We start from the raw sequence: 15,321 nt of genomic DNA on the forward strand, positions 1-15,321 counted from the left end.
CTGTGCAGAAAGACGACAGTCGAAAGGGCCATTAAGTTAAAAAATAAGAAAAATCAATGGAAAAAAAGTTGAAAACAACGAAGAGAAAAATAGGAAAAGAAAAGTCAAGAGGACAAGGAGAGAGATCGAAGGAACAAGGGAGCAAAGATCATCTTGACCTCATCCATGGTCGTTCCTAAGTCTGGAATTTCGGTTTACACCTTTCACACCCCCAGAGAAAAGTTCGGTTTGGCTTCGAAAAACGCAGTTCTTCCACGATACCTTCCGGTTTTTAACTACACTCGACCTCATACACGCAAACCTTTTAACGACATGCTTACGGCAGCTGGTTGCTGAACTGCATCATTCACGGCGTTAGGTGATCTTTCAGAGCTTACGGCCCGGATGCGTGGAACACACGATTGATTCTTCTTTCCTCCTTCATCTTTCTCCTCCCTCTCCCACTCCTCTCTTGCTTCGCCGCGGCTATACACCACCTACGGCCCGCATCCGACCGTTCCCGGCTGGTCCATCTGATAGGATTACTTTTTGTTGTTATTTGTTCTAGACGGCTTGTACTGTATTTTGGGCAGGAGTGCTGGTGTCCCGGAGTTCAACTGGTGTCTTGATTTATATACGACGTGATGCTTTGCTTTTTCGGTACTGCTCGTTGTGTCTTGACTGTTACCCGTTTCTACTGCTTGCACATGACATTCCGCGCACGCGATGATCCTTCAGGATGTATACTCAAGTTGTTTCTCCTCTTCACGTTTTCTTTTCTTCCTTTTGGCGTGCTGCCGTTTTCTACGGATTATTTTCTGGGACTGCCATGGCCCATGATGAGGTTCGGACCTAATGCATGAGACACGAAGATGTTGTGACGAGTCAGATCAGATGTTCTCTCTTCCCCGCGGTAGCGCCAATAGTTGAAATGCAATGCGCCATGGGCGCTTTCGGATCAGGTGTGTCACACGTAGAGTTGAAGAAGGGTGGTGGGGGGCCAGTAAAGAAGGAAACCCCCCACTGGTGTAGAATCCGAGGTAGATTTGCCATAGATAAGTGCTTGTCAGGTACACCCCGGGGATTTTTAGATGGAGGAAGCCAAGGGAGATTGAGGCGTTGAAGCGAAGCATGCAAGCGCTCGTGCGACAACAGGGAGGGGGGTCATGGGCATACGTAAGTAGGTCCGAAGTATGGATGGACATAATGTATATGTACATCAGGTAGGTAGATCACCGGCAGGCATGTCGAGAATCCACACACGGTTTCAGCGCCGTGGGGATCGTTGTTTGAGAGGGTAGAAGAAGCTGGACTGCTGCAAAGAGGGGGGGAAATGCGGCATCAATTGGCGGTGCTCCCTTGCAGCAGGGAGATGGTGCCGCAGAGTGAAGAGAAAGAAGATCTGGGGTTGAAGGTCAAATAGTAGTAGTTAGTAAGGAGGTAGAGTTTTTGACAAAAGTACGGTGGAGGATGAAGCGGAGATGTAGTCCCCTGAAGAAGGAGGGGTATGCAAAAAGAGAGTTAAGAGATGAGAGTCGAGACGTTGACAGACCGTTGGAAGGAGAGAGTTAGTAGTATCTACTGTTTAGTATTAGTAGAAGACACACACACCATGAAGATGAAGGCTTTACTGTTTACTGAATGGCGCGCCGCCCGCCGCCCGGGCGATGAGCCAATCAAAAGAATCAACAGTGAGGCCGGGGCCCTTCCGTTTTGCCATCCGGGACTCTCATCAAGAGTTCCTCCTCCCTTTGCGTTGCGTTGCTTTGCTTTGCGCTGCGTTGCTTTGGCTTTGCTTTGCTTTGCTTTGGTCTCTCTTCTTCCCTCTCTCGCCCAGTCCAGGTTGCTGCTGGTCCTCTCGCGCGCGTCTCAACTGGTGAGCTTGTCCTCCTTCGTTACTGCCGTCCTCTCTTCCCCCTTCCCCATTTCCTCCACCCCCCCAAATCTTGCTATCATCTATCTCTATCTTGCTTGCTTTCTTCGCATTCTGTCTGCTCGTGGTTCTCCTGTTTCTCGTGGAATTTGGCGCGAAAATCTTTCTTCAGCCTCGAACGGTTTTCCCAGAAGTCTTGCAAAAGAAAGAAAGGAAGAGATCGATCGATCCCTTGATTGCCGGCAACCAAACACAATCAATCCCAGCTGCTCGCGCGCCCTTTCTCTCTCTCTCTCTCTCTCACTCTCACTCTCTTGTCACTGACACCCTCACCCTCTTACACTTCTCCCTCCCTCCCTCTTCCCTCTCTTCCATCTTTTCTCTTCCCCCTTCTACGTGACTTTGATCGGTTCTTTTACACACCCCTCACGCCACATCAGGTGCAGAAGAAATAGGATTCGTTCCCACTTCCCCAGCGCTCTCCTTCCACCCCATCTTCGAAGGAAAAAAAGAGCTCGCCTCCAATCTCGGCTTCGCTTGTTGGCCCTTGTTTTCCTCCCCAACCCACCCCGTTTCTCTCCCGCCGCCGGCTGCTATTTTTTGCAACCGCCCCGTCCAGAAGCAGCCTTTCGCCCAGCGATATCTTTCTCCTCTCAAACCTTGCTAGCCGCATCTCGCCGTTATCAACGCGCTTCGCCTTCATCCTCCCTCCCGTGTGAAAAATTTATCCAAGCCCGCTTGCTTTTCTCATCGGCGTCTGGCATCGCTGTCGAATCTTCTCAGTGTCCCCAAGGCCATTTGGCCTGTTGCCGCTTTTGACTTCCCCTTGTCTCTTTTAGATTCTGTTTGGTAAGCCGACTTCTTAACTCTTACTACTTGCCAACTTCTCACCCCTCCTCTCCCCCGTCTCGCCCCGTTTCACCCGCCATCCAAGATCAACCAGCTTGAAGAAAAGAAAAAATTTCCCGGGCGCATTGATCACGCGTTTCTCTCCTCGCCTTTTGCTAGACCTTATTTCAAAGTCTGCTCTGAACTCTCTGGAATATTTCTAATCTCTATATTTTCGCTGCCACAGCCTATAGACGCCGCGTCATCAAATCGTATCGCCTACCGAGTCCTCCGCAAAGCTTCCCTTTTCGCGCCCTTTCTTTTCTTCTTCCGTTGCTCAACACTTGTGTTAATTGATCCTTTCTTTTTCTTTTTCTCTTTTTCTTTTTTTCGTTCTTTTTTTAGGTTCGCACTTTTTCGTTTTCTTCCTGCGTCGTCTCTCGTTGGAGTCGCTCAAACATGGCCGATCAAGACGTGGATTTGGACTCGATCATTGATAGATTGTTGGAGGTGAGGGGCAGCCGGCCTGGCAAGCAGGTTCAGCTTCTGGAGTCGGAGATCCGTTATCTTTGCACCAAGGCTAGGGAAATTTTCATCTCGCAGCCCATACTGCTGGAATTGGAGGCACCCATCAAGGTATAACGCCATCCCTCGTTTGTCCCGGCAGAGGTCCGGGTCATCGCGTCTATCTCTCGCGGGGAAACTAATCCGTTGGCGCTTATTAGATCTGCGGTGATATCCACGGCCAGTACTACGATCTCCTACGTCTTTTCGAATACGGTGGCTTCCCGCCCGAGGCCAACTACCTGTTCTTGGGTGACTACGTTGACCGTGGCAAGCAGTCGCTGGAGACCATCTGCCTCCTTTTGGCTTACAAGATCAAGTACCCCGAGAACTTCTTCGTTCTCCGTGGTAACCACGAGTGCGCCTCCATCAACCGTATCTATGGTTTCTACGATGAGTGCAAGCGGCGGTACAACATTAAGCTGTGGAAGACTTTCACGGACTGCTTCAACTGTCTCCCCATTGCGGCTATCATCGATGAGAAGATCTTCACCATGCACGGAGGTCTGAGTCCCGACTTGAACTCGATGGAACAGATCCGTCGTGTGATGCGCCCCACTGATGTAAGTGCTCTTTTCCTATCGATATATTGGGGTCTGGTCTTCGGCTTTTGTGAAAAGCCGAAGACCAGACTCTTTTCGTTTGTTATCATAAGGGTCCTGGGAACATTTAAAAATCTCTGCCGGGCTCCCTGAAGCCTTGAGCTTCGCCTGCTAACGACGATAGATTCCCGACTGCGGTCTTCTTTGCGACTTGCTCTGGTCCGATCCCGATAAGGACATTACTGGCTGGAGCGAGAACGATCGGGGTGTATCCTTCACATTTGGTCCGGACGTCGTGTCGCGGTTCCTCCAGAAGCATGATATGGACCTGATATGTCGCGCACACCAGGTCGTCGAGGATGGCTATGAGTTCTTCTCCAAGAGACAGCTGGTTACGCTATTCAGTGCTCCCAATTACTGTGGCGAGTTCGACAACGCTGGTGCGATGATGAGCGTCGACGAGAGCCTACTTTGTTCCTTCCAGGTAGGTCCCAACCAAACAACTTTGTACTTTAGTGAAGGGATTGGTTTTGAAACTAACGGGTATTTTTTTCTCGCAACAGATCTTGAAGCCAGCAGAAAAGAAACAAAAGTACGTTTACGGGGGCATGAGCTCAGGCAGGCCCATCACTCCTCCGCGAAAGCAAAAGAAGAAGTAAGGAATCATACGAGCTTTTCCATGTGCAGCAGGTTCGGGCGGAGATAAAAACGTCATAACTCCCACACAATGTCACACTACAACGAGAGACCCAAATCCCCAACGACATTCGATGGCCATACATTAGACGATCGGCAGCAGCAGTACACCCCAGCCGCCCGAGAACCTCACGACACGCAGAACGTCTCAATTTTTCCCTCCGCGCATACCAGACTCCAGCGACTCCCCCAGTCATTGATTTCCCGCTGAATGTGTTTCATTTCTATATGGAAGGTAGTTTCTGCTCCAAGTAGGGGTTGGTGTTTTCTCATTCTTGTTGATCTTCATTCTTCAACTTCCCTTTTTTCTTTTTTACTCCTTTTCCTTTTCTTTTTCTTCCCATTGTCCAACTTGTGTTGTCCGAATTCATTTGACAGGAAGGGGAAGCGACGGGCTGCATCTGGTGTTTTCCAAGTGCGTTTTTTATTCAAAATCTTCCTGTGAGTGTAATGCCAACCAAATAAGCAACGACACGCCCGTGTCTTTCGAGCGTCCAAAACCAAGATCCTCCTCCCCGTCCTCTTCCTTTTTCCCTTCGCCCATCTAGCCACACTGTCTATACCCCTATCCTACCCAGCAGACACCGATCCGTGAAATTGCATTCAGCTAGCTTGTCAATGAAAATCAATGCAATCGACAAACAAACGACAATCCGCCAACCCAACATTCAAACTACGCAGCAAACTACCACCTACCTATCACGGAAGTGGACCTCAATGTGCGGGAAAGCGGGGGAGAAGGATACAAACCAAATCAAACTGGAATGGAATGGAAGGATGTATGGGAATGTACAGATCGGGAAAGGGGTTATCGTTGTGCCTGAATGACGTCTTGTTTTTTTCTCTCTCGCCGGGGTATTGTATTCGTCTCGTGTGACATCGTGTGTGTATACGTGTGTGCGTGTGTGCGTGTGTATTATTTGTACCAACTATCCTATCCTATCCGGTCTATCTATCTATCTAACCTTGGTCTCTATTTCTCCGTATTTTTTCCCCCTAGATTCTCCCACCAGGCGGAACTCGGGATAAATGGTATTACATTCGATTAGTAAAGTAAGTATTAGTAGGCTGACTATATGCATAGTAATTGTTAGTAATTAGACTTTTCGTTTCTTCGTATGGAACTCGGGACTCCTTTCTATTGATTAACTACTATCTAGTCAGCCATCTGTCTTTACTATCAGATGTACTGAGTACTTGTGTGTAGTATGTGGATTTGCCAGAAATAGTAGTAGTGGATTGGGACTCATGACTGAAGTAGTAGGAAATATGTCCAAATAGTAGTAATTCTTAATACATTACTACTGCCTGTGGTGAGATGGATGGATGGATGGATGAATGTATTCTAGGGGTTTTGTATATTTGGAATTCTCGTTTCTGCGTACTCGGTCGTATCTAGAGAACAGAAGCAAGCAAGCTAGCAAGCAAGCGGTGAAAATGGGGTGACTGAACTAGATTGTTACAGTATAGGTGAAGGAAAAGGGAGAAAGTGAGGGGGAAGGATATGTCTTTGTTTTTTTATTTGCTTTGTTGGTTGATTGTTTGGTCTTGAAAGGCGAACGCAGAGAAAACAAGAGGAAAGGTGGCTACAACGAGATGAAAGGGACAGCGTGATAAAGCACCAAGAACTGATCGAAACATCGTCAAAAGATCAAACTCCGAAAAAAAAGCACACAACATCATAGTATGAATCAGTGTAGGTGACATGACCATTTAAATGGTTGAACAATCGAGATATATTGTAGATGGGTCATGGGACTATTATGCCTAGCGAGTACTTTCTTCCAGGCAGTTGTGATGGCCTGTCTGATTGGACGGAGTGGAGTTCATCTCATTGAACTGCATTGGATTGGATTGGATTGGGATATATGGAATTCCTACACCCTCCAAGGAGGGTTCGGAGGAAGATGAGAGGATCGCGTTTAAGAGGGGGATCGTCGGGAGTAGAGGGATAGGAGAACAAAAATAGAGTAGTCGGGATATATCGCAACAATAAAGTCAACAGCTGGCTAGCAAGCGAGCTAGCTGACTTAGACGTATTGAGACAGCCATCTGATACCTTCACCGTATCCTACAAGGCACAAAACGATTAGCTCCTGGTCGACATTGGTTTGGATATGAAAAATCCCACTCACCCTGTCTCATGACAACACTGCACATGAACACCTCAATGGGCCGGATTCCCTCGAGAGGAACCTTGCCCTTACCCGTGGTCTGGTACAATCCAAGCTGGTGGCGCAGCTCATCCTCGCTAACAGCATCCGGGTGGTCGATCTTGTTTCCGAGGATCAGGAAAGGAACCTTAGCCAGCTCCTCCATGGCAAGGAGAGCGTCAAGCTCGGCCTTGGACTCGGGGAAACGCTCGTGGTCCTTGGCGTCAACGAGGAAGACGATACCGCTAACTTCGGGGAAGTAGTCCTTCCACAGACGACGAGCTATTTAACAAGAATTGCTACATTTAGTTTTCTTGTTTCGATCTATACCACGGGGCTACGAGGTGTGTTACTCACCCTGCTGGTGACCACCCAGGTCGAAGGTCGTGAAGCGGTTGTTGCCGATGGCGAGTTCTTCGGATGCTGTATTCAAGGAGTGCGTTTAGCCCATGTTCATGAAAATCGATTCTCCTCGGTCGCTGTCGAATAGTCCCTCGCTGGCATGTTCGTGCGGGTGATACGTACTCGGGTGAGCAGTGGGCTGGAGGATGGCAACCCGGTCGTTCTATTATCAAACACAGATGTTAGCTTATCGTCCACATCTCTCGCGGCTCTATCCCTGCCGTGGTGGCATTCCCTTGCGATCGGAGTCGATCCCAGGCGATACCATATCCACCATTGTTGCCATCAAAGCAGAGCTTGCCTGCGACTAAAGGAAGCTCACATACCTTCAGCATGTGCAGGAGGGTCGTCTTTCCGGCATTATCGAGACCGAGGAACAGGAGCTTGGCGTGCTTGTTGAGCAGGCCAAGGGAGGCCAGGAGATCGTAGACTATTCGGAAAAGATGAATCAGTAAATTGGCATACGAGAGACACTGTGAACAGAAGAGAAACGATGAGGATCCAATGGATCCAAGAGCGTGCAGGGCAGGTCTGCAGACCACCTGATCGGGGCCAAGTCGGCGGATGGCAAAACAGGAGACTACCTACACCAGTTAATGAGCCACATGGTGAAAATCGACTCAGAACCTCAGACTATGGATTTGCGGATCGGGTAGCAGCACGAGGCAGGGTGCAAAATGGGCCAAATGGCGGTGGTGAACGGCTGGGCTGGAGATAAGAGCAGGAGAAGGAGCCAGGTTGCGGTCGCCGACAGTTGACGTTGGACTTTCGCTTGCCCGGACGCTTAGCCGAGCGCTTAAGCCAACTCAGCCGCCGGGAGATCATCCGCCCCGATCGAGTCGTTTGGAACACTGTGAAACTACTACATTATTTCAACGGAAACCTGAACTGGTTCTACCGTCTAATATACGCAAGAGAGTAGTTCATCATACGTTGGCATATTCAATGACACATGTCATTCGCTCTGTATCTACAAATTCGATAACGAAAGCAAACGGGGGTATACGCGCAGCAAACCGCCTCCATGCAACCCAGGCTAACCGAGCAATGATGCCGACCGAAACGTCAAATCCGCCGCTCAGCAGCGCGGACGTGAACAATGAAGAAAAGAAGGAATAAACAAGCTATGTATAGTGAGAAGAAGAGCGAAAAGAAAGGGGGACGGGCGAAAAAGAAAGAATCAAAGGTAGCCACCCCTGTAAATGCAGACGGGGCCCTCCGTGCGAATAGAAATCCGATGGACACGTTGTGAGGACAAGAATAGCAACATCGAAGACAAGGGGTGTAGCGAACAACGCTCAATTGGAATTTGTACACCACGTCGGTCCGCTGGTCATGAAAGTGGACGACTGAAAGGGTGATAAGAAAAATTCGAACTATGTACAAGAATTTATCGAATCCCACGCGGAATTTGAGGTCTAAACAGATAGGACGAGCTGGGCGTTCTCTCCAACGCCGTAAGCTCTGCACCTCTCAGCAACTTCGAGGCCAAGCTCCTTCATCCGTTCAGCACCTTTTCCGGGGATCGGTCGCCGTACCATCTGCTCCTTGGCAGCTTTGCGGCAATGCTGACGCCAGAACTTCTCCTTTCGTTTCTGGCGTTTCTTCTCGAGACCCTCAACAATATCGATGGGACCTCTGGTGTGCACCTCACGGGTGCGTGACGACTCGCGCTCCGGCGATTCGTAAACAGGGACAATGCCAGACCAGCGGTGAGACTTGTCCAAACTAGTGAAGAAAGGGTTGGGCGTCCGAGGCAGGGACTTGGTACGAGACATCGCGGGACGTTGCACCAGTTCACTGATGTTCAGTCCCCGCGACGGCACAGCAGGGGCCTCATCCGCAGATGCCAGGTCATCCTTGGAAGACCGCAGCTTCATCGGCGGCGGCGGAGAGCGAAGACGCTTTGGCGAGGAACGACCCTGACGGCGAGGCGGAGGTGAGACCATACGTCTGGGAGACGTACGAGGAGAAGGCTTCTGCGCAGAGTCTCTACCAGTCCGTCCCCGAGGTCCTTCATCCATCACAGATTCCTCAATATCATCCTCCTCATCCTCCTCATCTTCAGGATCCGAAGTGGGAAAGCTGGGATCGATATCTTGAGGGATGACAATTTGCTTGGAAAGACGGCGCTGCTCGATGCAAGACTTGTAGGCAGCCTCCAGAGGCCGGTCTTCGTCGAAAGTTCCGCAGACGAAGTCCGTACTGTCGGGAAGGTTAGGTGTGCCAGGACGCAACTTTGGGATCTTCATGGGCGATCGGCTAGTTGTCTTGGCAGATAAGACAGGCGACCATCTTTGCTGCTGCTGCACATCGTTGGCAGAATCGAAAGACGTGTTCGAGTCGCGGCGACTGAAAGGGTGGCGAGCGATGTCGGCATTTTGAGGGCTGGTGGCAGCAGTAGTGCTGGTCGGAGCCCAAAAATCGTATTCCGAACCATCATCACTCTCGTCTGACTCTGCAAAACCAGCTTCATTATCCGATTCATTTCCGTCATCAGAAGAGAAATCGTGAACGGTCGAGTCGTCATCGGAGTCCTCAACATCATCTTCGTCATCTTCTTCGAGCGCCTCTTCCTCCGCTTCCTCTCCCAGCTTCCTAATAGCATTCTCTTTCTTCATACAGTCATTAAGCGTAATCTTCTCCGAATACTCTCCGGACTTCGTTACCCACTCGTCATCTTCCTCGACGGAGCTGGCAAATTCGTGAAAGCGAGTAGCCTCGGACTCTTCGAACTTACCCAACCCCTTGGTCGGGACACCCCGGCGATCAATCTTCTGCTCCTGGGAAGCCTTTCTCACCGGTGAGGGAGCAGCCTTCTCCGGGGAAGCCTTGCGCGCCATGGGAGCAGGCGACCCGCGGGGACGCGGCCTGCAGCCACCGCGAAGTGGCGACCTCTCCCGGCGAGTTTCGGGATCCCGTGCCGGGCAAACAAAGGTGAGAACGGTCCTCCGCTTAGGCTCAGTTGGTGTAACGCTGGCGTCATGGATCTTCGTGACTGGACGCTGTGGTGAAGGGTTCTGTGGCTTCTGCTCCTCGGCTTTGCGTCCGCAGGCGAAGCTGATACACCGCTTGCGTCCCAGGTTCGCCTCGACAGCCGACTCGCCCACTTCCACCGCCTCCGCCTTTCTCTTATCACCCATCGAAGACGTGTTGTTGGACAAGTGAGAGGGCAGAGGCGGGCTGGGTGTATTGGATAGAGAGGGGCTTGTGAGGCCACCATCGCTGGTCAACTCGGCTGTAGAGATGCCGCTGATGTTGGTATAGGTGTAGGAGCGGTAGAAGGAGTGCTCCTGAGATGGTGAGTGACGATCGGCTGGGCTTGGAGGGGGGCTGCTCTTGAGGGCGCGGGTGAGGAGGGACTCCTTCCGGTCAGTCATGGCAGCGGTGGACTTGACGTAAACGACACCGTCGTCCATGTTGTTCATCGACGTGTTCAGAAACCGATGATCAGGGGGCTCATCAATGTCCTCGACCATGTCAGCTTCCTGAGGGGCAGACTTGCTGGACTGATGAGGTGAGAGTAGCATCTTCAGTAGGTTATGTATTGAGGCAAATGTTCTTTCACCACCACGCAAGTGCGCCATCCCTTCGAAGATTAGGTATATTAATAGTGAGAGGGAAGACAGGAACAAGTAGGTGGAAGGTGTTGAGGTGCGGTGTCAAAAGGTTAGGTGGAGGGTTGGCGGTGGTAGTATAGTGTGACTCGATGAAATGGTGGCGGTAAGTAGTATTATGAGGGTATTCAAGATGGGTTGATTGTTAGGGAAGAGAAGAATGAAGAATAATTGCATCAATCAAAGAGTAAAATAGAAGATGCACTCTCGTTATCGATCAATAGTAGCACTGATCGACCCAGAGGGCGGAAATGAAGGGTGTCCTTAGTAGGACGATGATTGTCATGATATAGAACACATGGTGTAGTAGTAGGAAAGAGGCGTAGTATAGTAGTTTAGTAGGTCCAAGAAAAGGAGAAGAGCGTCAGGTATGCGGCCAAGAGATGGACTTACGCCTTCTTCAAAGATTGGCAGCTCAAAGAGCGCCAGAAGAAGAAGACGCGTCGAAAGAGTTTCGCAGGTGCAATGTGTTGGCAGTGCTAGGTGGGATTGAGATGGAGAGAAGGAGGAATGTAGAGATGATCGGAAAATAAAAATGTAATTAAGGGAGGGGGGGGGAAGTGGTTTGCGGAAAGGCGAAAATAAAAAAAAATTAAAAAATTAAAATTCGAAAATCAAAATTTATTATTAAAAGAAAAATCAAAAATCAAAAACCAAAGAAATCCTCGGGGGTTGTCGCCGTAGTATTGTTACCATACGCTCAGTACTGCGTATGAACGAGGTATTGGGAGTCACCAGCCAAAAGGAGGGCGGGTAAAAGGGCGCAGCCTCAGCGAGTAAATGACGATTCGCAGGGTAAAAGAGGCGGGAGAGCGGCGCCAGGTTTGTGATCGAGTGACCGGGTTGGGGTGGTCAGGAGTGGTCGCCACACACTGGCACGGCAGGGTAAGGCCGAAGGAGGGCAGGGAAAAATGGTGGGAAAACAAAAAAGAGCACCACGCCCATTACCCACGATTACAATTTCGGATCTTCTCTGGGGCTTCTTTTCCTTCCTTCTGCAGGCGGACGAGAGACGCTCGGTCCAACCAACCCCGCCAAGCCCAGACCCACCCTGTCGTTTTCCTCGCCAAATCCATGCATGCTTCGGTTCCTGCGGCTACGTGACGCTGGCCAGTACCAATACCTTGGTATTCTTTACGCTCCCGTCAATACACACCCGTCATGCTACTTACTAGTAGGCAATTACCGTCAAGCAAAAACCCCGTCATGGAGGGAAGAGGCTCAGAGTCATAAAGGATTGGAGAAGAGTCATTCAAAGGAATATCTAGTTGAGGATCACGGATCTCATTGTCTGCTGAGATCTGCGAGTTATGACTGTTGTTCCTTTGACCTGATTCAGGAGTCACCGGTTTTGTAACGAGCCGGTTTCATCCATGGGGCAAGCCAGCACCGAAGTACAAAAAGCAAAAGACTATGAGGCATTTTGGAGGTTGGCTACCAAGGCGGGCTAACCTCGATCTTACTAACCCGGTCAGTAAGAAATCAATCCCAGACCATACTTACTGTGGTCTTAATTGGGAAAAGCTGCCATAAAAAAAAACATCACACCCCCCCTCCACCTACACTAAGGTCTTGGAAAACTATAGTAGTGGCCGAAGAACCAGAGAATGAAAAGTAAGGGGGTGATCCATTCTTTGTTTTCTAGAACATATTCAGCGAAAAGGATATTTTATCTGATCGGAATGTCGTACAAAATCTCAAGGGTTTTTACCAAGACAGCGAATAACGGAAGGTCCAGAGCAAAGAAAGGCTGTCAGACAAGGAGGGCGGCTACTCAATGAGAAGGAATGAACCCCCACGAGGACAAGACAGCGCAGGAGCCAGGGCAGGCATCATAGCGGCACGAGCTGCTACTGTTGTGTGTGGGAAAGTTGCCCTACCGACCGTCGGGGCGGGTAATGCCAGGGTAATTACGAGGGCGACCACGGCAAGCAGACCCGACAACTTGACCGTGGGAGGACCAAAATGAACCCCGTCGGAGTCGCGCCGAAGCCGTTTCAGCGGCCGCTTTGTTGGGCTAACGACCCTTGACCTTTTGACTGGCCACACATAAATATTGCATCGAGCATTGAATTAAGCCTAGCATCACATCCCATCAGCTTACTTATGCACTGCTTATGCGTGAAAGTGGTTTCTTAAGGTACTAGGTTCCTCGGCGTAGCTACCTCTTCCGACTGATTCGGTCGGTCGCAGCTCCAGGAATACGCACCACACACCACCACCACCCTACCTACTCCATACACAGCACACCAAACCAGACTAACATGGTAATTTTGTTAGGAGGCCAAAATAACACCCAGAGGACAATCATCATTATAGTGCTACCAATGTGGTGCTTGGCATCACGCCTCATTCTCAAAGACTAGACAAAGTGACAACAATTCAAGTTCTTCAAGACACTGCCTCCCATTCCCCCTGCTGGTTGCCATTATTGTTTTACAATCCCAATAACAATGCTTGGTATGTCTTGTCATTGCTCACTATTGCATTTGCCGAGACTTTCCCTAGCTGGGCTTAAATCTGGTGGTTCCTGATCCGGAAAGCGATGGTCTTGGCCCTGTGACGTAAGGTTTCCCCCTAGTCATGCTGTGTCACGGCAGTCTTGAAGGTTATCTCAGTCTGAAGCAGTAGTTACCAGTACCGTAGAAGCATCTCGTGTGATGCCGATGATGCGGGCCAGAACGACAAACTTGCCTGCTTGCTACAGACATCACTGGGAACTGCGAACCAACTGCAAGAGAAGTCTCGACGATTCTATCCCAGTTTCTCGGACCGACTAGACCCCTAACCCCCCTTGCTATGACGAGGTGAACTTGAGGAACTGAACTCTTCAGTACGTAGCACCAACTCTACCCCAGAGTACTACATTACAACGGCTACCACATCAAGAGAACCATGAAAATCAAAAAAAATTCCCCGACTGTGACCGGGATTCGATCATGACGCTCTCGAGTCCCGGAGAGTTTGATGGGGTTACAGCGACTGGCAATGGGACAAGCAGGTGGTTTCCATGTCTTCAATCTGCCACGCTCACCTCTCAAGGTTGGTTCCGATAACCGTACCCAGGAAAGCTGGTACCTAGATCGGTCCAAATGAGAATGATGAGTATATGAGAACCTCAAGCCATGCTACAGACCCCAAGTATGTTGTTGACCAGAAGCACCGCCACCTGATTGACAACAGCTGGGAGTGACAGTCGGTCTGGGCGGGAATAGTTGGCTCTTGGCTGTACAACATATTCGGACTCCAAGGTGATCAGAGATCAGACCATTGTTGCCAGAAATAACCAGATTAGATCTGAACTATGCAAATAAGGACTGGGAACTAGTAGTCATGGATCGTTGTTCAATGGGTTCCTCAAACAATAGCACGATCTTGGATAGTTTTGTCGCTGGTGGTTTGACAGCCGAGTTCTTGTCTTCCCCCGGGTAACTCCACAGTGATCATCCCAGGGATGGTCACCCAGGTAGCAGCCAATTCTGGAGATAGAGTTTCGTCTCATCCAGCAACTTGTCCATTCATCTCTAGGATCTCAGCCTTGGGGGCCACTAAGTTTATTAATTAGGCATTCCCGACAAGAAAGGCTCAGCATGTTCAGCGAGTGGCAGTGATGGGAAGTGTGAGAGAGGGAAAAAGGAAACAGGAAAACCCATCGGGATCGGCCTGGTATCCATACATACAGACCGATGCTCATACATACGCCGTACATACGAGACCCGTGCCAAGACCACCCCCAAATCCGGACTAGAAACGATCAAAAGTGCATCTCAGATCCCCTTCCTTCCCTTCAGGCGATCGTGCCGTCTTTCCCAGACTGGACTGTGTTGTGGATAGATTGTCTCCGGAAGAATGGAGACAAGGAAGAGGGAAAAAAGCAGTATGGCGATGATGACCAGATCCATGCCCGATGGCAAAGCAACTGGGACAAGCGGTCAGCGCCAGAACCAGAGAACTACACAGTAGAGACCCAAACTGCATCACTTTCTCTCTTATGACTGACAGCCGGGCGGCGGTTCACCGAGCTCAGAACCACGGTAGCGATCTCCAAAGCGGAGACCATCGAGCGGGCTAATTCCACCCCATCCACCACCAACGGGCTTACAATCAAAAAACCTGCACATCCACGGTCGCTGAGGATGGGGGGTGCAGCTAGACTGCTAAACGCCTCGCGAAGCCTTAAGTGCTGGGACAAGCTTCATGCGATTCAGGGATAACCCCCACTCAGTGCCATGGCTGCTCCGGGAGATGCAGCTTCCCACAATCGCAGCAGCCAATCTGCGCGTCTCGGGAATGTTTTTTTCTTATGCTGCTTTGCCCGCTTTTGCCTCGATCCCAGCAATCAGGACCGATCCAAATCTCAGCCAGTCATGGGAATAAGAAGAAAAACTGCTGGGGAAGTACTAACTATCGGCATTCCTTGGAGTAGTACTACTGTACTAGTACTGATCACTTTCACGAACCAACGGGGTCGGCCCATTTACACGATCCTTCGTTGCTCGTGAGTCTTACGACTCCAGTTGCCCTTTTGGGCTTTCCGGCCCTGGTTCATTTACTTGGTATGCTTGTTATTATTGTTGCTTACACGGCCTGGGTTGAAGGGCCAGTTTCACCCCCGTTACACATTGCATATGCCGCTGTTGGGGGAGGAAATGCGACCTTTGGCGACC

General features: G+C 50.1%; 5 protein-coding genes across 5 annotated transcripts; 3 read left to right on the top strand and 2 right to left on the bottom strand.

The window, feature by feature from the left end:
• Nucleotides 1-2,960: 2,960 nt before the first annotated feature.
• Nucleotides 2,961-4,569, top strand: glcA (type 1 serine/threonine-protein phosphatase catalytic subunit GLC7). Its single transcript, XM_026763332.1, has 4 exons — nucleotides 2,961-3,316; nucleotides 3,406-3,807; nucleotides 3,971-4,270; nucleotides 4,350-4,569. Exons 1-4 carry the CDS (start codon nucleotides 3,140-3,142, stop codon nucleotides 4,443-4,445), a joined length of 975 nt encoding a protein of 324 aa, XP_026621313.1. The 5' UTR covers nucleotides 2,961-3,139; the 3' UTR covers nucleotides 4,446-4,569.
• Nucleotides 4,570-4,593: 24 nt separating this feature from the next.
• On the top strand, nucleotides 4,594-5,192 carry BDQ94DRAFT_100438 (uncharacterized protein). The gene is made up of 2 exons (XM_026763333.1): nucleotides 4,594-4,897; nucleotides 4,949-5,192. The coding sequence occupies exons 1-2, from the start codon at nucleotides 4,694-4,696 to the stop codon at nucleotides 5,075-5,077; spliced, it is 333 nt and encodes a 110-aa protein (XP_026621314.1). The 5' UTR covers nucleotides 4,594-4,693; the 3' UTR covers nucleotides 5,078-5,192.
• A 1,161-nt stretch (nucleotides 5,193-6,353) lies between these two features.
• Nucleotides 6,354-7,813, bottom strand: sar1 (Arf family GTPase SAR1). Its single transcript, XM_026763334.1, has 6 exons — nucleotides 7,626-7,813; nucleotides 7,364-7,467; nucleotides 7,161-7,200; nucleotides 6,993-7,058; nucleotides 6,618-6,917; nucleotides 6,354-6,553 (listed from the first exon to the last, which is right to left on the bottom strand). The coding sequence occupies exons 1-6, from the start codon at nucleotides 7,642-7,644 to the stop codon at nucleotides 6,513-6,515; spliced, it is 570 nt and encodes a 189-aa protein (XP_026621315.1). The 5' UTR covers nucleotides 7,645-7,813; the 3' UTR covers nucleotides 6,354-6,512.
• A 145-nt stretch (nucleotides 7,814-7,958) lies between these two features.
• BDQ94DRAFT_152481 (DUF2457 domain-containing protein) lies at nucleotides 7,959-11,222 on the bottom strand. Its single transcript, XM_026767978.1, has one exon. The coding sequence runs from the start codon at nucleotides 10,622-10,624 to the stop codon at nucleotides 8,456-8,458; it is 2,169 nt and encodes a 722-aa protein (XP_026621316.1). The 5' UTR covers nucleotides 10,625-11,222; the 3' UTR covers nucleotides 7,959-8,455.
• BDQ94DRAFT_162985 (uncharacterized protein) lies at nucleotides 10,854-15,080 on the top strand (the record flags this gene model as incomplete). Its single annotated transcript, XM_026769647.1, has 14 exons — nucleotides 10,854-10,914; nucleotides 10,997-11,166; nucleotide 11,449; nucleotides 11,656-11,857; nucleotides 12,016-12,124; nucleotides 12,387-12,560; nucleotides 13,163-13,218; nucleotides 13,263-13,416; nucleotides 13,634-13,728; nucleotides 14,066-14,120; nucleotides 14,426-14,480; nucleotides 14,510-14,585; nucleotides 14,682-14,797; nucleotides 14,863-15,080. The coding sequence occupies 14 exons, from the start codon at nucleotides 10,854-10,856 to the stop codon at nucleotides 15,078-15,080; spliced, it is 1,542 nt and encodes a 513-aa protein (XP_026621317.1).
• Between the last annotated feature and the right edge of the window lie 241 nt (nucleotides 15,081-15,321).

The sequence above is a fragment of the Aspergillus welwitschiae genome (assembly GCF_003344945.1).
Source record: "Aspergillus welwitschiae strain CBS 139.54b unplaced genomic scaffold BDQ94scaffold_47, whole genome shotgun sequence".
Lineage (NCBI taxonomy): Eukaryota > Fungi > Ascomycota > Eurotiomycetes > Eurotiales > Aspergillaceae > Aspergillus > Aspergillus welwitschiae.